General features: G+C 38.4%; 1 protein-coding gene across 1 annotated transcript in view; it reads left to right on the top strand.

The window, feature by feature from the left end:
- Positions 1-25,987, top strand: part of OSBPL3 (oxysterol binding protein like 3) — a 112,011-nt gene that overhangs the window by 70,346 nt on the left and 15,678 nt on the right. The window contains exons 10-16 of the mRNA XM_015810581.1: positions 3,870-4,026; positions 4,672-4,802; positions 10,088-10,195; positions 21,176-21,310; positions 21,931-22,021; positions 23,365-23,603; positions 24,557-24,694. Coding sequence (XP_015666067.1) covers positions 3,870-4,026; positions 4,672-4,802; positions 10,088-10,195; positions 21,176-21,310; positions 21,931-22,021; positions 23,365-23,603; positions 24,557-24,694 — 999 coding nt within the window. The remainder of the gene's footprint in view (positions 1-3,869; positions 4,027-4,671; positions 4,803-10,087; positions 10,196-21,175; positions 21,311-21,930; positions 22,022-23,364; positions 23,604-24,556; positions 24,695-25,987) is intronic.

Raw genomic sequence — 25,987 nt, 5'->3', positions numbered from 1 at the left:
AGGTGGCGATGGGCAGGGCGTTGAGGTGGGGGCTGGCAGGCCGACCAAAGCAGCAGGTGGAGTCCGGAGGCTTGGGGAGGGAGGATGCTGAAGTGGGCGGTCAGGCCATTGGCAAGAGCAATGCAGTTGAGCGGAAAGCAGCCTCAGAGGATTTCTTTCCTTCCCTGCCCCACTTGTTTCGAAGCTGCTTTCCACTCAGACGCATTGCTCTTGCTAATGGCCCAACCACCCACTTCAGCACCCTCCCTCCCCGAACCTCGGCGCTCCACCTGCTGCTTTGGTGGCTCTGTAGGCAGAGCTGCGAAGTTCTCTTCTCTGTCAGAGAACAGAACTTTGCAGCTCTGCCTACAGAGGCACCAAAGCTGTAGCTCGGGGTCCTCAAATTACAGCCTGACCTGTCTTTTTATCTGGCTTGCCCGGGAAGCTAATGGCAGCCCAGACAAAAAGACAGGTCGGGCCAGTGGTGGGACGGCGAGTTGGTGGGAGAAGATTTTCCCCCCAGTTTCTCCCTTGTGCGCCCAAGGGCACGCTCGCGCTTTGGCCACACCCCCTTCCTCTCCTCTTGCCTATTCACATTTTTACCTCAGAGCCAGGCTGAGAAGTTTAGGCCTTGCTTGCAGCCTCAGCCTCGCTTAGGACAGCCAAGCCTGGTGATGACGATGCCACTGCTGCTGCTGCTTCTGAGGCGGGTCCCTCGCTAGACGCTACGGAATGCGAGCCCCAGCCTCTGCCACTGCCGCCGTGCCAGCCAAAAGGAAACTGGAGCTGCCAGCCCTCAACATCACTCCCACCATTGCCGAGGGACCCAGCCCTACCGGCGATTGGAATGGGGCTGCTGGAGTGGGGCACCGGTTATGGGTCTGAAGGGAGCAGGCAAAGGGCAAGGTATTTGTGGGGGCAGCCCAGGTGAGTGAGAAAAAAGGAGGAGAATTTGCTCCTGGAAGGTTATTTCGGGGTTGTGAGGAGTTATGTGGAGCTGAGGCGATGAAAGGTCAAGGGAGCCGCCGGGAGGGAGGATGCGGTCAGCCTTTGGAGGAGGATCCTGATCCACGAAGGGGGGTGGTGGTGCCACGTCCAGGTGAAGCCCTGAGAGGTAGGCAAAACTGGAGTGGTGGAGCAGCTCGGAGGAACCGGGAGTGCCGGTACTGGTGGTTGAGAGAAATTTCATTGGCCTTTAGGGTCCAGGAACTGGTGGAGGAAGGATGGGGGCATTGGTATATGCCCCATGGGAAAGAGGAATGAGGTCTTGCCAAGCAGGTTCTTCTGCCCTGAGACGGTCCGGAATGCCAATCAAGGAGAATATTTCTGGCTAAGAGTTAAAATGAAGGGTCCTTGGGAGGGTGTCTCTGAGGATGGTGGTTTAATAAGGATGTCTCTGAGGATGGTGGTGGAATAATAAGTGAACTAATTGATGTTACCTAGTTTGGGTCATGAAACGTCTGCAAGAAAGCCACCAAGCTCAGAGAGCAAGGACTCCACAGCCACCCTCCTTCTCCTCTTCTCCGCCTTCATTCCACAAACCCCCTCTTTTCTGGCACTGCTGATGTTTGGGTCATGAGACGTCTGCAAGAAATGCTGAATGGAAATGTCACCCCTGCTCTGCCCCCTCCCTCGCCTTGCCTCACCCCAGAGGACGAGACTCCTGCCCACCATCCCACCCGTCAGAGCCCCCTTGGATCTCCCCCAACCATGCCCGGCCCCCATAGGTGTCCCCACAAGCAACATTGAGATGGTCACGCCCACCCATTTTGCCATGACTACTGCGGCCACGCCCACCCAGTGGCAACACCCACCCAATGGGCCACACCTACCCAGTGGGCCATGCCTACCCAGTGGGCCACGCCATCTGGCACCCAATGATAAATTAGTGGGGTTTGGGTTGCAGTTTGGGTACTCGGTCTCTAAAAGGTTAGTAATTACTGCTATAGTTTTATATATCTGTTATCTTTATAAACAATCCAAAATGTTCAGTCATTTAAAAACCATCCAGTAATTTCCCCCCTAGGAGAATAGCCAAAAGGTCAAAGTTTTTCTGTCTCTGTAGACTATTCTTAAACTTAAATATCACAAATCAGTAAGTATTTATAATCCAAGAAGGTCAGCAATTTTCATAAATAATTGTATTTCTCATTCTGCAATAGATAGCCCAGTACAGTGGTGGGATTCAGCCAGTTTGCACCAGTTTGGCAGAACCGGTAGCTAATTTTTTGTTGCCCAGCCCAGAATGGACTTCTGCAAGCGGCATCCACACAGAGAACCAGTTGTTCACATGTTTGAATCCCACCATTTGAATAAAAGGGGAAATTAAGCTTAAACAAAAATCATTAAAATAGGATGCATGATGAACTAATGAGATGATGGTTATAAGAATAATATAAGCTGATTAAAAAAATGTTATACATAGATGTTATCACTATCTGAATAAATATGAAAAAGACTATATTTAATCATTTATATATTGAAAATATTAAGAATTATATTTGTTTAAGGTTGAAGAAGGAGAATACAAATGGGAGAAGAGAAGATCAAAGAAATATATTATTAATTAATATACTAATTATGAAATCATCAAATTTAATCATTATTGACTGTTAATTAATAATTATTGCCTGTTTTTTTTCTCAAATATATAAACCAAGACAACACACTGTACACCAGGCACTGGAGATTGTTATTGTTAAAAACCAATGAATTTTTTAATAAGTACTCTGTTTCTGGGCATCTAGCCAGTTTCTGAGGCAAGACGGCTATAATTCTATACTCTGTTCCACTACTAGATGTCAGTATTATCGGTTTATTTTCCAGCTTTTAAAATGAAACAATTATTTTCTTGTAATTCCAGCAATATCCTTTTAAGTAGAAAATCTTAACAATTTCCATAATTTTCAGTTTTATCCAAATTATAGCTTTACATTAGTCCATTTCAATGTATTTCTGTCCCCCATAAAAATTAAATCGTCACTTCCGCCTATGGAAGAGTGGGGTTATATTCCCCCTCCTTCTCTCTTTTGGAGGATTTTTTGCTTCTTGGGGATCTTTTCCAGGAAATCAGTTTCAAAATAGAGAAGAGAAGATCAATATTCTCACCCATCTCTAATACGCTGTTCACAGTTGTTCTTAGTTGGTGCTTTTGGACTTCAGATGCCAGTAGCTTCGGCTAGTCACCAGGAGTGCAGCTAACTTTTCTCTTGTTGGATTGGAGGGCTTCCCCCAGATCAAACGGATCGACCGCCATCATTCTGCGATCATCAGGGTGCCCCTTCTTCGCCGCCTCTCAAGGGTGACATTAAATCCATTTAGGGTCCCCAGGCAGGGCGAAACCAGCTGTGGAAACCAGCTCCGCAATCCCTCAGACATGTCACTATGATGCAAAACCGGAAGTCAGAATAAACTGTTATTTCTTTATAAAGAAACCTGCTTATAAGAATTCTATTTCTTAGGAGAATGTCAGATCCAAACAGTGTCAGAAAGGGAATGTTTATCATTTTTCCAGATAATCTGTTGTAGGCCAAAAGAGCCAAATAAAGACAGGTATAATGACCATCTTTGGCATTATTTCAGATATAGCAGCAAGCTTAATGTTTTATTTCATTCATGTGGGAGTTTGTATGCATCGTTTTTATTAATTGGTTAAAGCATCATGCTAAAAACTGAGAAATTATGAATTCTAGCATCACCTTAGGCACAAAGGCCAGCTGGGTGATCTTGGGCCAATCACTATCTGTCAACCCTAGAAAGGAGCAATGGCAAATATTGAAATACTGTGAAGAAAACTGCAAACATATCCAGGCAGTCTAACAATTGGCAACAATGAATGAATGTAAATAAATAAATAAACAAACAAATAAATAAATGTTCGTTCTTTGTAGGTACCATCTGTTCTTTCTACTCCACTAAGGCTGCATGCTTCAAATCCTAATTTATCTACATTAGATTACGGGGATGAAAAAATGTATTCAAATGGTTCTGAGGTGACATCAGAATTTTCTAAATTGCAAGAGGATTTGTGTCACGTAGCGCACAAAGGTAATTGGGATTTGTCCCCAATAGAAAGATGATGAAAACAATTTGTAGATTCATGAAAATTAAACTTGGTGAACACTGCATACAATTTATGAATATCAAATGTTGGACTATTTATTGAGATCACAAGAGATATTTTATAAATATTTTTCTTAATTATTTTCCCCTCAGGAAATGATCTCATATTGATTGTTGTTCTGAATGTAAGATTTTGGAATAGTTTAACATATCAGACATTTGTTAAAACCTTTTGCTGAATTTCAGCTTTAGCGTTGGTGATGTAAAAGAGTTATTAAAAGAGTAAGCTATTTTAATTAAAACAAAATAGAAAAAAATTTGAGGACCTCCAAGTCCAACAAAAATGGCATTAGTCGTTTATTTATATGTAGTATACATATGCAGTAACTTAACCATTGTGCCAGCAAAGTTTTTCCCAGCTAAATTCATTTGAATTCTATTTCAGGGACTTTTTTTTTTTCAAATGAAACAAATATTTCTTTTATGCACAATTTTTAAGACATTAATCACAAGATTTGGGAGTCTTTGCTTGCTTGGTGTTCTTTGTCTTCATTGTGATGCTTCGAATAGTTCTACATTTTGCCCTATAAACTGTCATTTCTGTAATTATTTTTTGAACTATTTTTGTAGTGTACTTTACCTTAAAGTCAGCTTTCAGCACGATTTCAACAGAAAGAGAGAAGCTGAAGCAGATATTTGACCACGATTCAGTCGCATCTCCATCTGCTCAGATAATTGGACTAAAGAATGCCTTATCATCTGTAAGTTCCCACATTAATTGGACTGGTGTTCAAAAACGTGTCTTATCAATTACATTAATTCTTTTTGGTTTGATTTTTGTCTTTATTTAGTTTACTTCAAACAAGGGGAGTTCAAAGAAATGAACTGAGCTTGGTATACACTTGTTCACTTGTTTCTATAACAAGTTGCAAATTGTGATTTTGCCAAGAGTTGCCTAAGTGTGGTAGAAGGCACAGTGTGTGTCCTTGTGCTGAACATACAGGCACGTATTTCATTTTTTGTAAAGTGGTACACTTAGTGTGAATAGGTCCTATCTCCATAATAGTCTTATCTCCAAGTAGTGGGCTGTCATATTTCATCACAGAATTTAGTGAAGTTAATGATAAAAAAATATTTCCAGTGCTCAAGATGATCTATGCTTGTTACTTTCTCAAACTATAACCTTGACTTCCAAAAATAGACATAGAAGATTGTGGGAGCATCTATCCATTTATCTCCTCTTCTTTAATACTGTATACTCTACTTTTGAATTTATATAATAAAATATAAATTGATAGAATGAACTGGTTGTATCATTCTACCTGCAATAGGGCAGTCTGGCATTTGCCTTGACCACCATTATTTTCATTCCCTAAGTCTTAAGGAAGCATCTTGAAAGTAATTCTGGTAATCTGGCTAAATAAGATGGAATAAAATCCCATCATTAATTTTGAGTTCATTGATCTTTGAATAAAATCTATCCACTAACAAAAACAAATTTCAAGAGGTTAGCTTGCAGGACAACCCTTTTGTGATCACTTATCTGAGTCCCAAGCAAAATACAATTAGTTTGGGGCAACTTGCTCCTTATATTGATATTGATTAGTGATTGGGATCAACAGCAGTCAATTCTGAAAGGGAAAAATCTGTTGTTCTCTTGGTATAAAACAAATGGTCCATATATGAAACTGAAACTGGAAGGAAATTGGGAGATGATGAATTGCCCTAAATACAGACTTTTCCAAATATAGTTCCAAGATTGCAAGCAAGGTGGAGAATAGAGTGGTGGAATAAATCATAACACTTGAAGTTGCAGTGCTTCGCACATATAAATAATTGCATAGATACTTTTAAAGGGATAAAGTCTGTTGGTAAAGTTGTGATGTAATATATCATCTTATGTTGCTTATTTTAGAATATATAATGTATAAGAATATTATGAAAAGTGGAATTTTCCCTCTTCAGCTTGAAGTATGGCTCTTGTTTTCATCTGTCTGGAATTCTTTTATCTTTCCCTATTCTTCCATATCCATAAGCAAAGTCTGCCACATATTATTGCAAGATCAGGTTATGTTGAGAATTTTAGAAGATGATTTTTGTATGTGTGAAAATAAAAAGCAATGTTTAAACTGTACATCAACAACTTTGGTGCTAAGATCTATATATTAATAGCCACTGCATCCCACCCATTCATTTAGCTCTTAAATATTTTTACAGCCTTCATCTCTTAGTTGCTGTATTCTGTAAAGAACAATAATCCTGTTTTTTGCCTATATTAGTGAACAAAAAAATTAGGCTGGAGACTATAATATTGTAATAGTTTATTCAGCTCTGATGGACGCATTCCTTTTAGTAGGCCTTATTTCCTTTAACTTTTCCTTGCAACAGTAAGGTGATTGTGGAAGGGATCCTTTTTCAAGAGACATCTCTTATCATATCACTTCTTAGATCTAATTTACTACAGAAATTAAAAATATAATTTGAACAAATTTTCTATTCCAGTTAGGGTCTGAAAATAGAATTTATATTGTTTCATGGTGCATTGCTTTTTTATGTGCTTGTGAGGCAGTGGTTGGTTCATATAATGAGTTTTTTCATTTTTGTTTTGCATTGCAGAATGCACAATATTTTATTCTTTCAGTTGCAAATCACCAAACAATTGTCCAACATTTGGCAGACATTAAAGTTAAGCAGTTCAGGATATCCTAAAAAATTAGCCAAAAAGATGTAGATAGAAATAACCCTGCTAATTCTTTCTGGAAATCAAATGTAGCTCCTATATGGTTATGAAATATGGACAATTTTTCTGGATTGGACAGGGACAAAGGAGGCACAGTATCTAGTTATTACACAAATATGGATTGACCAAAAATGCTTTTGAGTTCCTGAAGAAAAGCAAAATATAATAAAAAAATAACTTGTAGCAAAGCATAGAGACATGCCTAATTTTCACAAGAGTTAGGAAATGAGGTATATGGATTTCTTTTTAGACTTCACTCCATTTCCTAACTCCTATGACTTCATGTTGCTTTATTAAAGCTTCTAACAAAACACGTTACTACACTTTAATAATATTATTTATATGATTGAAGTTGTGCACTGCATATTTAAAAGGAGTATATATCCATCCAAGTTAATGAAATAGTACAAGCCGCATATTGTTCATTGGTGAAGTTTCATTGCCCTAATAGGTAAACGAAGAATAAATATTAAAAAAAATATGTAAATACTCTTATTTCAAACCTTATAGAAACTGACATGTGGAAAAGAAGTGATGCAAATTCATGGGGCCTCTTTGTTGTTTAATAAAGATCCACATGTACATATATATTTTTATCAGTGTCAAGCAACAAGCCAGGTTTAAATGTCATGTGCTTGTGAAATTGAAAATAAATCTTGTCATTTTAAATATTGATACATGTGGATGCTGGATTTATAGATGTACAAGAGAGCACTTAAGGTAGCCAGTTCTTATTTTCCCTAACATCAAATCCTAAAGGTATAGCATGCTTTCAACCTATTCAGTTAATAAATAAACTGATTCTCCATAATTTATACATTTATAAACACCTGTAAGGTTAAAACAATATAAGGAATCTCCATAATAATTTATTCAGGTAAATTTTCATACTCAGAAGGAAACAAGATGAATGCTACCCCCTCAGATTCCAAAGCATCATTGAAATAGCCAGGTCTCAACAGTTTTGTTAAAGGCCGGGAGAGTAGGAATATGTTTGCTGTCAGAGGGAATGCTGCTGTAGAAGAGGAGATAGCATTGGAGAAGGCTAGACTAAGAGATTCCCCCAAATTAAAATCTGTGAGGGGATAGAATGAGAGTAGTCTCTCCTGCAGCTCTTAATGAATGGACAGAAGCTGCTGGAATATGTAGTCTATAGAGACCTGAATCATGAAGACTTTCAAAAGTGACATCCATAGTAACACTTTGACTTGCACCTAGAAACACACTGCTTACAGTTCTTAAAGCAAAGGTTTCACATACGCAAATTAACTGGAGCCAAAACTGCTTCAGCTGTTTTATTTATCACTAGCTAAAGTTTCCAAATTGAACTTAAAAGTTGGAACCGTGTATGATCTATTACAATAATCCAAAATGGGGGGAGAGGGGAGGGTCACACAGGCATGAATGACCACCCAATCTAGAGAAGTGTAATTGGCAACAATTTTCCGTGACACAATTTCAAAGTTCCAAACTGGTATTCAGAAGTTGCTCCTGATTCTGGTTGGGAGTTTTTTATAATAAGTATGAATTATAGACATCCTTTTAAAATGTTTTCTACTATTCAGCATTATTAGTAAGCTGTACTTTATACCATTATGACTGATGGAGAAAATGTGACCCCAAAATATAATGGATATATTTGGATATTGGCAATGAAAATACTTTCAGATTGCCCACATCAATTTCGGTACTTTATTCATATATCATCTGTCGGGATTAAATTTAAAACTTGTATTTTCTTCATTTTTTTACTTATTAATTATTTTAATTTATACAGTAGCAGTTCTGGCTGGCAAATAGATTTTAAATCAACAAAGAAAAGAAACAGAATGATAGACAACATTATATCTATCCATCTACCTGTTTAGCATGCTACATTTGATACATGTATTGACAGTGACATTCTGAATAATTAAAACTTTCTAAAACTTTATTCATGGTGACTTGCTATTTAATGCATTGAAGCTTGTTTCCAGATAAATGGATATAACATTGCAGTATCATTTCTTTTGACATCAAAGATAATTAACAAATTCCCAAGTGGTTAGTCATAGTCGTCTTAAAAACTGTATTCTGCTTGAAAAAAATCATGCAACACCCACTTGCTAAGGAGACTTGTTTGATCTTGCCCTGATTAGTCATACAGAGATTAATATCAGTTATTACCAAATGGGTGTGCATTTCCTGTCTTTTACTTATGTTGTAGTTAAGTGGGTAAGGCACCACGCTGCTGCTACTATTGCACAGAAGCAAGCTTGGCTTGCATGCATTGAACCTTCTTTCTTGAATAAACTAATGGTTTTCAACCTCTTTGTCTAATAGAAGAAAAAGTTATCTTGTGGTAACATCTTCATCTAGCAATGATTATTTTCTGACATAAATCAAAGCTAGAAGAATGTTTGCTGTTTTTGGAGGAAAGAGAAATGGATATTCACACCTAGTTGGTGTTAGTGGCAGCATTCATTAAATGGAATGGAGAGGAATTTGGAAGATAATTAGCATATATACTTCCTAACTCATTAGTCACACTTCTTCTTAAAATTATATTCCCGGAATATAGTAAAAAAAAAACAAACCAAGGATCTGTCAGCAATGTAAGACATCTGCCTTATACTTAAAAAAAATATATGGAAGAATCAGCTATTATCCATAAATCTTGAATAATCTTATTTGAAATCATTTCTGCTTGCATCTATTACCTGTGTATTCTTGGAAATTCTTAATAACTCTCAAGTGCATGTGATGTTAAATGTGTAATGTCAGATGTGCGTTTTTCATTACAACCAGGTTTAGAAGACAGTGATGATAGAACCCAAAAAGATTAAACTTTTTCTTCATCTGATCATTAAAAATATCTCTGGCTTCTGACTACATTTTTTTTTTTAAAAAAATATATCAATACTTCGATAAATTCAGTATCATGATAGAGAAATATTAAGCCTTTCATCACTAGATGCTGCACTCCTGTACCAAATCATTATTTCCCAATAAGCTGGCAGTGCAGTATGCCACAGATTTAATACCATCTTCGCTTACCTTCTTAAGTAACCTGGCTGCAGATCATACTTGAAAATTTACCATCACAAGTTCATCCCAGAGTTAACCCCATCTTTGCTCTCTGAGCTGGTGCTTTGCAAAGGTTGCTTTTCTGTTGCTATATAGCTCTTGCCATTTAAATACTTGGCCCCCAATACTCTTAGAATTCCATTTCTCTCTCTCTTTTTTATACCAGAGACAACTATTTGTAATTAGCTGTCACACTTTGATGGCCCAAATGTACTTTATTTTTTTTCTTAAATATTCCAGGCCATAGCACAAAACACAGATCTTAAAGAACGGTTATGCAGAATACATGCCGAATCTATGCTCCTTGATTCAGCTGCTAATGCAAATTCGAGCCCTGATTTTGTAAAGGTGGGTATAGATTTCCTGTCTTTTTGCAAAACTCCTTGTTGCATCTCTCCTCCATTCTGCTGGTCATTATCTTGTCCTCATGAATCTTCTCATCATGTAGTATGGCATTAATTGTGAATGCCACCAAAGAATAACCACACCTTTGAGCATGCTTTCATTGTTGTTTGATAACAGACTGCTTGTTTTTATTTCACTTCTGCTGTAAAATCTTTTGCAAAAGCCTTTCACCATTCTTTGTAGTGTTGCTGAACAGTTTGTATATTCCATGTTTTAATTTTTTATACATCAAATTCTTCTATACAACTTTTGCACAGAAGGGAAAAAACCTTCAAATAATTGTCAGAAACTAATTTGCCTTTGTAAACATAATCTTTTAACCCAGTCTGGAAAAAAATAACACTATAGAAAACCTATCAAGATAAGGATTATAGTATACCAATTCACTCAGATTATTAAAAAGGCTTTTGGGGATGGGTGGGGGAGCTAAGATATATATATATATAGAGAGAGAGAGATATATAGATATATAGATATAGATATAGAGATAGATAGATAGATAGATAGATAGATAGATAGATAGATAGATAGATAGATAGATAGATAGATAGATAGATAGATAGATAGATAGATAGATAGATAAACAAACCCTTATTTAAGCAGGTGCCCTCCAAATATATTGGGAGTACAATTCTGATGTCCTCCATACTAATGGGAGGTTTGGGAGGACATCAGCTTAGGGAGGGCCGAGATAGAATGCATGACTTTGTAACAATGGAGTAAGTGAGATTTCAAGATAAGAAATAATATAAAGAATATTATAATAACTGAGTTTAAAGGACTTTTTAAAACAAACAAAATGAATTTAACTTATTCATGGCAAATAGATAATGTAGGTGTGTTCCAGTCATATATTTTGTGAGTGTGCTGTGTTTTGAACTGAACAATTGGAGAGGTCAGATGTTAATGGATTCTAACTTATATTGCATTTTTATGAGATATTCTCAAGGCATTTGCCACTATGTGCAATGGAATTTCTCTTATTGTCTCATGAAAGCTATTGCTATAATCAGTGACCAATAATTTTTTTGACATTGATGGCTTTTTAGTGCTTCTGATGCTAATCAGTTCATTTGCTATAAGCTAGACAGACACTCCAGTTTTCCACATTTATATTACTCCATTTTGTTTCTGTGGACATTCCATTTTGTTTACACTAATGGATAGTCACACAAGTTTGCACTTGCTGTAATATATGTTGGGGAATAAATTGCATCCAAACTAATCTAGGACTTCCCATATACCCTGATAAACCAGAACTGTTTTCACCTTGCACACTAATTTAAAAGTGGGAAACTTTTGGGGCTGGGGCTGGGGCTACATTTCCTTCTTTCCTTAGGCTAAAGGATCTGCAGAAAACAAGGTAGTCAGTTATAATGTTAGAATGGGCAGGATAGTAATTTCATTTCTTTTGTTTGAGGGAATGAAGGACTTTTTAACTTTGAAGAGTCTCAAGGCATACATCTTCCAAAATGGAAACCCCTGATTTGAAGGGATGAGTTAAAGAGATTGTAAGGACCCACCTCAGCTAACCACCCAAGAAAGCAGAACTCTTCAAACAGGCATTGTCTCAAAAGGAACTTTTATTAGGGGTTAGTGACAGTAGGGAAGTCAAGGCGACATCTGGGGGAAAGCCCATTTAAACGGTATAGTTAAATTAGCAATCTTCCTCCTCCCATCAAAGTCATAGTGTCCATTTGAAATCCAGCCAATCCACAGGTGGTACGATGTTTGCGTAATTGGCAGAGTTGGCACGCATCTCAAGATCTTCTCCAGTTTAGTTTCTTCATAGTTGTCTCTACGATAAGGGAGACATAGTCTTTTTTCAAGTGGATAGAGGCGGAGAGAAAAAACAGAAAGCAAAAGTTATCCCAAGCGAAAGCAAACTCCCCCCCCCAGCAGAATGGCAGGCCCCAAACAAGAGCACATATGCAGAGAAAACAATAAGGATTTGGGGACCTGGCATATGCCCCCCCTAGAAAAATGGGGAATCCACCTAGAAAACAAAAGGGAAAAGGGAGAAGCAATACAGCAGGCATATCAATCAGGCTTATTAGGATTTTTTTGCATAGAAACGTTTGAGAAATCTAGGGACTCTAACATGTTTCTTGTACACCCACTCATTCTGTGAGGGAGGTCCTTCCAGGCTACTAGGTACTGTGTCACCCCATGATGTTTTCGAGAATCCAAAATATCTTTAATTTCAAAATGTTGTTCACCCTCAACCATGATAGGCGTTGGCACCGGAGTGCAGGAGGCCTAAGGTTAGAGGTAACCTCCAGTTTGAGAAAGCTGCAGTGGAAGACAGGGTGGATTTGCCGTAGGTTTTTTGGCAAGTCCAATTCAACCATCACAGTGTTGATGATGTGTTTGACAGGGAAAGGCCCAACAAATTTAGGGCCTAACTTCTTTGAAGGTTGTAAAGATTGCAGATACTTAGTGGACAGGTACACCCTTTCCCCAACTTTATATGGTTTTTGCTCCACCCTCCATTTATCGGCTTGAGTCTTATAGGCCTCTCTGGCTTCATCCAAAGCTTTCTTGACTACTGGCCAGGTATTCTGCAACTGTTTAATCCATTCCTGCAAGGAGGAAATTTCAGGTTCCTTGGTAGGGAGTTCAGGTATGGCTATGAAAGTCTGACCACTAGCTACTTGAAATGAAGTGAAACCTGTACTAGAATGCACAGCATTATTATAAGCAACTTCAGCAAACGGTAACAGATCAGACCAATTGTCCTGCTGATAATTAATAAAACATTTCAGGTATTGTTCTAGAACTGAGTTAGTCTCTCTGTCCCCACACCCCATTCTTTTGAGGATGATGGGAAGATGACAGCCCTTGACTAGAACCCATCAAGTCCAGAAAAGGTTTCCAGAACTTCGAAGTGAATTGAACCCTCCCCCTGTCTGAAATTATCCATTGTGGGGCTCCATGAAATCGATATACATTTTGCACAAACAGTTTAGCTAAAGTTTTAGCAGTTGGGATCTTAGGACATGGAATGAAATGAACCTGTCTAGAGAACAAATCCGTTACGACCCAGATTACAGTGTTTCCAGCACTTTCAGGCAGTTCCACAATAAAATCCATAGAGATCTCTCTCCAGGGTGCTGACAGACTTGCTAATGGTTGAAGCAGTCCTGGAGATTTTCCTTGCTGGCATTTAGCCGCTGTGCATGTGGGGCAGCTGGCTACATAGCTTTCTATGTCCTTTTTTAAAGCAGGCCACCAAAATTGCCTCTTAAGATGTAAAGTTTTAACATATCCAAAATGTCCAACAGTTTTCGAGTCATACCCTGCTTGCATTACATTTAAAGCTTAGGGCTGCTGTGACATAAAGTTTCTCCAATCCCGGCTAATCCATCTTTTAACACACCCAGGTTATTATGGTTCTGAAACCACTCATTGGTTCCTAATGCAGTTTTAAAGTCCTGCAACAAAGTTTTTTCGATAGGAGCCACAGGTCTCGACTGTGCCCTGGTGGTTACAGAGGCTGCTAATTGACGAGAATGTAGAAATGGTTTAGTCGCTTCTGCTTTCTTGCTGTTATATTGTGGTAGTCTGGACAATGCATCTGCTAAAAAAATCTTTCCCCCAGGGAGGTAATGGATAGTGAAATCAAAGCAATGAAAGTGTTGGAACCACCTTGCTTGTTTGGGTGAGTTTCTTGGGAATTTTCATCACTTCAAGATTCTTATGATCAGTCCATACTTGAAACGGTATTTTACTCCCTTCCAGGAAATGCCTCCAAGTGAAGAGAGTCCATCGTACAACATAGGCCTCCTTCTGCCAAGCTGCCCATCTCTGCTCAGTCTCTAATAATTTCCTAGAGGTGTAAGCACAAGGTTGCAATTGTTCCTCCTTATTTCTTTGTAATAAAACCGCTCCTATAGCCACATTGCTGGCATCAGCTTGAATTATAAACGGCTATTCTGGGTCCGGATACTTCAAAACTGATTCCACAGAAAAAAATCTCTTAAGTTTCTCAAAAGCAGGTTGACATTCCACTGTCCATTTTAACGGTTGACTGGGGTTCAGTTTATCCCCCCCTCTGGTTTTTAACAAGTTTGTGATTGGAAGGCAATTTATGCAAAAGATGGGATGAATTGTCTGTAAAAGTTTGCAAATCCTAGGAATCTTCGGAGTTGTTTTCTGGTTTTTGGAGGCGCCCATTCCAAGACTACTCTCACTTTCTCTGGGTCAATCTCTACCCCCTCATTAGATATACGATAGCCCAAGTAATCAATACGATCTTTGTGGAATTCACACTTTGACAGTTTGCCATACAGTTTGGCTGAAACGTAGCATTTTCAGTACTGCTCTGACTAGCTTAATGTGTTCATCTTTGGTTTCTGTGTAAATAAGGATATCATCCAGATAAACCAAAACCTCCTTATACATATGCTCATGCAGAACTCCATTGATTAATTGCATGAACAGTGCAGGGGCCCCTTGTAGTCCAAAAGGGAGAACTTTAAATTGGAAACAACCCAATGGGCAGTTGAAGGCAGTTTTCCATTCATCCCCTTTCTTTATTCATATGTGGTAATAAGCTTCTCTCAAGTCTAGCTTGGAAAACAATTACTTTTGACAAGTGCGCTAACATATCTTTCATAAAAGGTAGTGGATACAAGTTTTCCATGCACACAGTGTTCAGACTTCTATAATCTACGCAGAGACGGAGAAAACCATCTTTCTTTTCTCTGAATAATACAGGGGCTGTAGAACCGGAGTCTAGCCGGTTCTATAAAACCCCGCTCTAAATTCTTTTTGATAAACTTTCCCAGTCTGTTCAATTCCCTGGGAGTCATAGAATACATTTTTGGCTTTGGCAATTTCGCCCCTGGAATGATTTCAATAGCACAGTTGATGAGGGGGGGAGTTCGTCTGCTCTCTGTTCGCTGAACGCCTCAGCCAAATCTTGATATTCCATTGGGAAGCTTTGCAAGTCTGACTCACTGAGGGCAGAGACAAATTTGCGGCATAATCCACATCTCCCGCCATTTTCTTTAGAGACGGGTCGGGCTTCCCCCTGTGGAAATTCTAGCCGTCCTTCCCTCCAGTTGGGGTTCCATTTCTTTAGCCAAGCCAGTCCCAAAACTAACAGCTACTTCATTCCTGAGGCCACAATAGAGTCTCTGCGTGATCCCCCAGGTCAATATGTAAAGGCCTGGTGACAGAACTGGCAGGCACACCCCCCCTGCAACTGAGCTGTCCAGTTGGCAAAAAGTAATTGGAATGTTTAGTCTCCTGAGAGGTATCCTCATTTTCCCCACTAGTTCTGGGCTGATCATGCACTGGGTGCACCCTGAATCCAGCAAGGCTGCTAATTTTACTGTCCTCCCAGTGCCAGATATGGAAAGTTCTAGGGACACTGTTATGGAGTCAGTTGGCCCACTCACCAATGGGTTGTTTTCGTAGTCACTTTCCATCCCTTCTGGGTCATCGTAGCGTGGGGTTGGAGCTTGACCATCTCTGTTGCAACCAGGGGGGAGCTCTATGACCTCTTCGGATCTCATCACAGTCTCCCTCAGGTGCAGTGAGATTCTCGGGGGTCTTCCAGCCGGCAGACAATCCCTTTTCTTGGCAGGTGTCTTGCTGTGGCAATCCATGGCTCAATGCAGGCAGTGGTGTGAGATGGGACAGGCGAAGCTCGAGCAATTTCCCCTCGCTTCTCTGACTGTGGTCTGAAGCTTGGTCTCACTGGGCGGTATAGGTGCTTGCGTTGATCGATCTCCATTTCCCCAGGTAGTAGGTACCAATCGTATAGTCGTTCTGGGGCTCCACGAGCTACATAGGCATTGTACAACTCTTCATTGAGCCCATCCTGGAAACAGCTTACCAGGATGTCTTCTGGCCAGTTTAGGCAGCTGGCCAATTCTCTGAACTCTTCGGTATACTCAGCCACTGGTCTTCTTCCTTGCTTCACCGTCTTTATGCGCTGCCAGGCTTTCTCGTCTGCCAGTCGCTCTTCAAAACATCTGCGGAGAGTAGCCATAAAGCGGTTGACATTTCTCAGTTAGGGTGCATTACAGTTGTACAGGGCCACCATCCAATCAGATGCTCCCACCTTCCAAAGCTAGTGTAACTATCCAAACTTTTTCTACATCAGCAGGCAGTGTTCTCTCATAGATTTGCATGTATGTGAACACTTGTTCCAGGAAATACACCAATTGCTTCAGATCTCCATAAACTTTCACTCCGATTGGAATCACCTTCACCTCAGCCAGTTTAGGTGGTCTGCCTCTGGTTCCTTGAGACGGATGGCCTCGCCACAGTCCTATCACTGGGGCTCCGATTCCTCTTCGTCCTCTTCCTCCAAATCGCCCTCCAACTTTTCCTCCGATTCAGGGGTTCTTTCAGCTGCATCTTGAATTCATTGAGGGTCTTTTTCACGTATTCAGTCACTGCTTCCATCGTCTCCAACGTCAATTCTTCCTTTTCTCTATCGTTATAAAGGGGCAGTTTCTGGATTTTTCTTCTTCACCTTTTCTTCCCTCCACCTCAGGTAAGGGTGATTTTCGGGCTTTTTCTTCCTATCTTTTTTTTTCTGACCCCTAAATGACTATCTGGCTCAGTCTTCTTCACCAGAAGGCCCAGCTTCTTCCAGATCCCTGGAGAGGCTCTCCTCGGGTTTCAAACAGAGGAGATCTTCAGCCCATTTCACTGCCTGGAACTCGTCCATGTGGAATTCAGTTGTGACTCCCCCAGCAGAGCAGCAGCTTCTCCAAGTTGAGTACTATGCAGATCTCGCCTTATGTAAGGACCCACCTCAGCTAACCACCTAAGAAAGCAGAACTCTTCAAACAGGCATTCTCTCAAAAGGAACTTTTATTAGGGGTTAGTGACAGTAGGGAAGTCAAGGCGACATCTGGGGGAAAGCCCATTTAAACGGTATAGTTAAATTAGCAATCCTCCTCTCCCACCAAAGTCATAGTGTCCATTTGAAATCCAGCCAATCCACAGGTGGTATGATGTTTGGGTAACTGGCACAGTTGGCGCACATCTCAAGATCATCTCCAGTTTCGTTTCTCCATAGTTGTCTCCATGATAAAGGAGACACAGTCTTTTCTCAAGTGGATAGAGGCGGGAGAGGAAAAGCAGAAAGCGAAAGTTATCCCAAGTGAAAGCAAACCCCCGCCCCAACAGAATGGCAGGCCCCAGACAAGAGCACATATGCAGAGAAAACAATAAGGATTTGGGAACCTGACAGATGTTTGATGTCATTAAAATATTTAAAACATTTATTTTGAGTATAAAAATGAAAATATTCAGCCCCAACCACTACAGCAGGGGACTCTAGTATTCCAAATGGAGTAATGGGGAACTGTACATTGCTTATCCTGATCAAATTCAAAATGCCAGTCCTGCTTTTGAATGGTGGGGCATATATAATCTCTGCACAAATAGGATGGCTAGTTTTTTTTTCCTTATGAAAAGGAAATGCATCACTGAAAAGGAGAACCGAGGCCATTGATTTGCATACGGTGATTTATCTATGCAAATCCAAATTTAGAAATTATGATTAATTCTTTTTAGTATATCAACATACTGGGAAAAACAATGAACCGGAGTAAGGTGTACCTACCCACTCAGCTGGCTGGATGCTATTGTTGAGGGCAGTGCCCAGGTTCAAACTATCTTTTCTATTTTTATTTACTTAAAAAGTTTAATGTAATTATTCATAAGCAGTTGTGAAATGGGAGAGGTTTTAAAACTAAAACCATACAGTAGGTCTTAATATAGTAATCTTACTGTTATCAAAGAATTTTTAGTTACAAATACACAGACTAATAAGCAGTGGAGATAAGTATGTGGTTGATTTTGTTTTATGGGTTATCCAATTTTCCAGTTGCTTGTGACTGCTGATTTATCTCTTTTTTTCTGTCAGAGAAAAAGATGTGAGGCTTTAGAAATTGCATAATCCAAACTTTACACTTTGATAACATCTTTGGTAACATCTTTTCTGTTTTGACATTACTTTGATCTATTTGGATATGCTATTGATGCTGAATTTGCTTACAGTGAGTCTAATAATACTAACTATATTGAAATTATAAAAATATATTACTTTTGTAAAGTCATGAAGAGAAGTGTTCCTAATGCATTTCACATAAATCATATCTTTACTGCAAATAATATGTATACTGTATTAATCAAATCTTGAATATTAAACAACTAAATTATCAGAAAAAGCATAGGTATGTAGAGGAAGACATTTGTAGAGGAGAAAAACCATTAAACTTAATCCTATTGACAATCTTCAGAGGACAGATTAAATTAGCTAATTATGCTTTCCTCTTTGATCAAAAAGTCAGCAAAATACATTTTCTCCAACAAATTCCTAAGGAATCTTTAACTGAAAAAATAAAAACCTGCAAAATAAAAACCACAGACATTTTCATGACAAGAAAAGGGGTACACCTGCCAATTTTCTTTATTCTCCTGTTCTCTGTTTCCTTGAATGTCAGCTGTTTTTTTTGGGGGGGGGGGGTCAGAAAGCCAAGATCTACAAGCTGCATACCTTGTTTTTTGTGATCACAGAAGCTTCAAGATCATGCTTCAAAATTTGAAACATATCAAATAAAAATGTCAAAAGCAGCATGTTTATGAAAAAGATAAATTCATTTATCTTTACAAAAATGAACTAGTTGGGAGGAATGAGGTGGCAATTTCATTCCTGTTCCTTTTGGTGACATTCTTTTACTTCACTGAGGTCTTGGGTCACTCAGAAAATGTAGAAATTAATAAAGATGTGCTGTTCATCACAAAAAAATTGAACATTCTTTAACTGGACACATGAGATCACAAATCAAATGAAAAATCTCTTTAGGCTTTTCTATGTCAATAACTATATCAATGTAAGTATTATTAGAAGCTATTTTGTGATGAAAAATATCAGAAATAAATTAACACCTGCCTCACTATTTTTCTCTTGCTGAACCCAAATTCTTCATGACCTTGAGAGGTTTTGAGTGTGCATAAATTAACTGATTTCTCAAATAAGTGATAAATATTACAGCAATGACATCATAAGGCAATGCAAAGATTGAGATGAAAGGACAGAAAATAATTGTTCATTATATCCAGCATTTCTATTTGACATTGTCAGTTTCTCTTAGGCTTTACTGTCCCTGTCCTTTTATATATGTTAGCTTCTTACAATGTACTGTACTTCACAATTCTGCTTTTGTTTTGCTGTTAATTTGCTTAGATGGGCTTTTTGACTCTCCATCCAGCCAGGATTTTGCCACCTCTCTGCTTTAACCTCTATCTATCCATCACTGTTTACAGTGATGTTGATAAATCATTTGTTCCATTTTGAGGTGAAAGCACCTAGCATTATTTCCTTTAAAAATCTTAAAATGGTTTTTATAAACATAGTAAAACACCCATCTACCTTTCCTGACTCAAAAAATGGAACCAGCGGACCAGGATACCTTCGAGACCGCCTTCTGCCACAGATTACCTCCCATCGGCCAGTACGCTCCCACAGGGTGGGTCTCCTCAGGGTGCCGTCGGCCAGACAGTGCCGGCTGGTGACCCCAAGGGGGAGGGCCTTCTCTGTGGGAGCTCCCACCCTCTGGAATGAGCTACCCCCAGAGATCAGGGTGATCCCTGATNGCGGGACTGGCCTAGGGTAATTTTTAAGAGGGGTTTTTAGAGGGGTTTTTAATCATATTTTAATCAGACAATTTAAATATTTCATTTTAATTAATTTTAATTTTGTGATTGTTATTGGTGTTTTTAATTGATTGTCAGCCGCCCTGAGTCCGCAAGGAGAAGGGCGGGATATAAATTCGAATAATAAATAAATAAATAATAATAAAATCCTAGCTTTGCAAATCTGCTCTCTATGCATCATTATCCAGCTCATTATAGTTTTTCCAGTTCCCTTTGGAGTATCGCTCTGATACAAAGTTCCATTGTATTTCAGAAAATAGTATGTTAATAGAAACATAAGCAGCTTCTGCAATTACATACATGCTTTGCTATGTCAAGCTCACAGTGACCTGTGTTTTAAAATCAGCATGTTTGCTGAAGGACTTTGTAATCTGTAACAATCTAGTATCATTTCGTGGAGGGGGGGCTTAATTAAGGAGTTCTTGACTTCCATCTTGAAATTCAGCTTTAACTGCCACTAGAAACTGGGGTATTTAAGAAAGGTGTTGGATATATAAAATTCTTATGATTCCGTATTTTTCCTTCCTAAGGTAATTTGAGGAGGCATCCTTCAAAAATGTGCTCAAAAAGGCTTTAATTCTTGATTTACAACCATTTGTTTAGTGAACTTTCAAAGATACATTAAAAAAGTGACTTAAGACCGTTTTTCAGACTTACAGCAGTTGCAACATCCCCATGGTCATGAGATTAAAATTCAGATGTGTGGCAACTGGTTCATATTTATAACCTTGCAGTGTCCTGGGATCATGTGAGCACCTTTTGCAACCTTCTGATAAGCAATGAGAAAGCCAGATTCATGGTATACTAATTTAGCAGCTTTAGTGATTCACTTAACAAGTGTGGCAAGAAATGGGGCAGAACTCACTTAACAACTGTCTTGCTTAGGAGCAAAAAATTTGGGCTCAATTGTGGTCATAAGTCAAGGGCTACCTGTATAGCCACATATACTTAAAGAATATATATTCTCTGCTGTAGTGCCTGCCCTGTGGGATAGCATATCCCAGATGCTCCTATATGATGTTCCAAGTAGTGTTGAAAATCAGGCTGTGGGCAGACTGGTGTGTGAGCCCTAGGTAAAATTTCATAGGCTGTTTGATATGGCTTTTCTGTTTCTTTTTTTCATTGCATGTAAAGGACCCAGAATCAGTTGTAATCAGACATTCTTTTAAATCTATCTTAATAATAAATAAAATATTGCTCATGACTGTTTTTAAATCTTTGGGCTTTTTTTTGCAGGAAACATCTGAACACAAAAACAGGGGTCTGGTTCACCAGATATCAAATGAAAGCAGACTATCAATAGCAGATTCACTCACCGAATTTTTTGATGCACAGGAAGTCCTGCTGTCTGCCAGTTCTTCAGAAAATGAGGTCTGGAAAATAGTTCAGAAACACTGGATTTGTTTCAAAATCATCTGACCTTTACTTTCTTTGCAATCTCAGTGTGACATTATGCACATTATTCCAGCATGCAAAACTTACTTACTGGTACTTTCTAAAGTATTTTTAAGAGACTAGGAGACTGAAAGAATACAAAAAATACTGCTTAGATCAGACATGTCAAACTTGTGACGTCATGTGATGCCGCACGACACATCGGAGCTTTCCCCCCATTGCGGCCAATGGGGTGGGTGCAGTTTCCTCGTGACTCGTCCGGCCCGCGAGCCAGCAGTTTGACACCCCTGGCTTAGATGAAGATATTATTATGCTTTTCTTCGGAAGAAATATTTAGTTAACCCAAATTTGAATATTATTTCCATTGGAACTGACCATGTAGCAAGTTTTTCCATAATGTGCAAAGTATATTCAAGTTTATTTTAGACTTGTCCAGCCCACAGGCTAATAGTTGCTTATAAAGGAATTTTATTGTTGCAATATCCATTTCAAACTTGATGATATATTATTTCCTTTGCACAAATGTGGCAGTATATGAAAAGGGATTTTTTTTCCACTTCATTTTCAGCATAAAAGAATGTTTCCTTCCTCCCCAGGTGTCTGATGATGATTCATATGCCAGTGATATAAGTGATAATATTTCCGACAACCTAAGTAACGACATTGAGAATGAAAGGCAAACACTTGGTAGGAGTTTTATTTACTTCTAGTCTCTGGGTTTTTTTTAATTTTGAAGTACTGATAATTAGTAACCTAGAGATATGCATATTAAGTTCAGGCTTACGTTTTAAACAATCGCTTTCTGCAGTTCTGATATTATGTGCAGTGATATCCAAAGAAAGAATAACTCACATTTTAATGTGTAGCCTTCTGGTGTTCTCTTCCAACACTGATGATGTTCTACGTTCTTTCTCTCTTACATACCCTTCCCCTATGTTGCATCTTATATAATTTATGACTTGGGAGAAAAAAATTCCTTTCTTATGCAGGCTTACCAATCCCAGTCATTCCCAACATCTTGCAGTGTATAAATAATAAAATTGTGGCAAAAGATTAAAAAAAGTAATTTTACTGAGACTGTTCTCTCAAATGATGGTCAAGAGAAACTGCACAGGAAAGGCCTGTTCCTAAAGTTTATGTACAATAGCCCCCACCCTCCACTTTTCTATCTACAATCCAAGTTTCTTCCTCATAACCTCTACTGAAGGTTTTATTTTTTCATGAAGGAAGTGTAGAACTAAGGAAATGCTCCAAAATTATCAGAAAATGTAAGCCTTAAAATGAGCAAACTTTACTTAGTACCTTTGAGAATCCTCATTCTATAGGAATGGCAAGTGATGATATACTTTATTATTAATGGCCATACTTTGTGTTTCCAGTCTGGAAATCTGAAATCTAATTAAAATGAAATGTGTTAAGATTTATATAATACAAAATGCAGATTTTACAAATTTTAGCAAACAGATTTAAGCATAGTTATAGGGATGGAGGTAAAGGAGCTTCTTTCTCTTTAAACTCACCCTAGCATTGTCAATATGGAAGGAATAGAAAAGGTCCATTTATGTAAATAAGTCATTTTTTAAAAAAAGTAGTTTAATGTGAGAGGTATTCATGAATGGGATGATTGCATATATAGATAACTATGTGAATGAGTAAGAGAATGTTTGTATGTGTTAGAAACATAGTTTTGGTATTGCTCACCAATTGCATGAACTCTTTGGAAAGTTACCTGAAATAGAATGAAAGTGACTGACTGAAACAGAGTCTATCTCTGAATGAAGTAGTTGATTTTGGAAGCCAGGAAGCCCAGAGTTACTAAATTTTGGGTTGTCCTTGATCAAATCACCATGTCTCAGCACAATATTCTTCTCAAAGCTATATGTAACTGTATTTTATATTCTGAGAAATTTGGAAAAAAATATAGAACCGATGTAATATGTAAAAAGAATGTTAACCAAACAGAGTGTATTCCAAAAAATATGAAATTGCCAAACTTAAACCTGACATCTGTCTTCAACATTGTGTCCCAGATGGTATTGTGGAATGCCATTCAAGGCGGAGGACACGTCTTCCAGCCCCATGTCCCAATACAAGTAACATCAGCCTCTGGAACATTCTACGGAATAATATAGGAAAAGATCTCTCCAAGGTGTCCATGCCTGTTGGGCTGAACGAACCTTTGAACACTTTGCAGAAGCTTTGTGAGGAACTGGAATATAGTGAATTGCTGGATAAGGCAGCATTTACACCTAATCCCTTTGAAAGGATGGTAAGAGGAAATATAGTATACAGAAAATGAGAAAATTATTTACTTACTTTATATTATATTATAAATTATATTTCAGCTTTACTTATTTGTTTATTCCCCCCCCTATATAACATACTTTTGGGCAGCTCACAATAGCATACAGAACAGCAGTACACAGAAAAATAAAAATATTTCAAACAACCACATTCCTATTCCAAATATACTTGTTCATCTTCAGGAAGGTGAGGGAAAACCAATACACATATTTCTATTGAATTTTTAAATAAACCAGATTCAACGACTATTAAAATAAAACTTAGCTGTGTGCTTCAATTTCAAATTCAAATTGAAATACAAATTCAAAATAGATCTTGACTGACTTGAATATACTGACCTATTAATCTTCCTATCCCAATCTTATAAGACTGAGATAGTTGAGCAATGAAAATGGGGACAGTTGGGCAAAACATTATTCCATAAAAGCTGGTTCATGCAAAAACTATAGTTTTTCAGATATGGCCATCAAAATATAATGTACTTAGAAAGATTGTAATTATTGCCCCTCCAGCTAGGAAAAGAAGTATTTTAGATGCAACTCAAAAGAAAATATGAAACCTAGAACTAAGGAGAAACTTCCTGATAGTTAGAACAATTAACCAGTGGAACAACCTGCCTCCAGAAGCGGTGAATGCGCCAACACTGGAAGTTTTTAAGAAGAAACTGGACAGCCATTTGTCTGAAATGGTATAGAGTTTCCTGCCTGAGCAGGGGGTTGGACTAGATGACCTCCAAGGTCCCTTCCAACTTTATCATTATTATTATTATTATTATAAAACATAACTGCATTCAAGAACACATTAGCTTATAGGAGTATGGACTTTGATGTCAATGTAAGATCAAAATCTCATTAAAAAAATTAAAAAAATCTGCATCCCTTTCCATAATCTGCTTAATGTTACTAATTGTACTCTTAGGTGTACGTGGCTGCTTTTGCAGTCTCTGCCTATGCATCTAGCTACTACAGAGCTGGAAGCAAGCCATTCAATCCTGTACTTGGAGAAACCTATGAATGTATCCGTGAAGATAAGAGTTTCCATTTTTTTTCTGAACAGGTAATTCAGTTTTTGAACAGGTAATGCAATTTTATCACTATCCAGTTTGGAAAAACTTCTAATGATCTAGTTACAAGGCTGTCTTGGATAACCTATATTGAACATCTTCTACCAATTTTATTTTCCCATTTTACTTCATGTTCCTACAACTTAAATTCAGACTTGCAAAGATCATAACAGCGTAGTAGGATAGAGCAAATTTTGGCCCTCAAGATCTTGCCAGTTTGTAATATCTGTTGGCAACCCAATGTTAATTATGTAAGGCTTTTCTAAAAAAATGGAGCATAGCATTTTTTGACCCAGTAGATCAGGGGTGTCAAACTGCTGGCGCGCGGGCCGGATGTATCATGGTGAAACCGCGCCCACCCCATTGCCAGCAATGGAAAAAGTCGCGATACGTCATGACACGTCACATGACATTGCAAGTTTGACACCCCAGCAGTAGAGATTCTGCAGTTCATGAAATTGTTGTTGTGGGTCAATAGATTTATGAATACAGCAAGACAGAGAATTTTGAGGAAAGTTGTTGGAAAAACTAAAAGTGTTACTAGTTCTGGTTTATTATATTCTCAAAAAGTTTTCTGCTTTTCAGGGCCAGAAACAAAACAAAAAAGGAAAGCTATTTTGGGATTTGCTTTTTTCTCCCTTTCCTATTTCAGATATAGTGGGAACAAAGTTTCTCTAGTTTTTACTACCTTAAGAGTTGTTAGTAGGACACACTCTGTATGTAGCCCTTACATGAACATACTTTTCCTAACAGGAAATACTGTTCCCATAGCAACCTGCTTATATATTAAATATTTCATATGGGATATGCCCTCCAGGTGTCTTACTATGTAAAGCGATCCAACATTGACAGGAGAGTGTCCTTTGTGGTTTTGAAACCATGTACAGTAGAATTCTGTACTCAAGCAAGCTTGCTTTGTATCAATATAATTGCTTTTTTTCATCTAGAAAGGTTTAATTGCTCTATTTTTTTTAACATGAGTGGATTGTGTTAGCTGCTGAGTAATTATTTTTAGAAACAAAATTCAGTTCTAGATGTTTGATGTTTATTGTTATTATTGTAAACCAGGGGTGTCCAAACTTTTTTTAAAGAGGGCCAGATTGGATGAAGTGAACGTGCTGGAGGGCCGAACATTTTTCCGAACATTCTTTGAACCATTACAATTAAATGCAAATGAATTATTTTATGCCTCTTTCCTCTCCCTCTCTTTCCTCTTTCTCTCTCTCTCTTTCCTTTCCCTTTCCTCTCCCCTCTCTCTTTCTCTTTCCTCTCCCCCTCTTTCTCTT

The sequence above is a fragment of the Protobothrops mucrosquamatus genome, unplaced genomic scaffold, assembly GCF_001527695.2.
Source record: "Protobothrops mucrosquamatus isolate PMUCROS unplaced genomic scaffold, P.Mucros_1.0 scaffold12, whole genome shotgun sequence".
NCBI classification, from domain to species: Eukaryota; Metazoa; Chordata; class Lepidosauria; order Squamata; family Viperidae; genus Protobothrops; species Protobothrops mucrosquamatus.
This window is presented reverse-complemented; position numbering and strand designations above follow the sequence as displayed.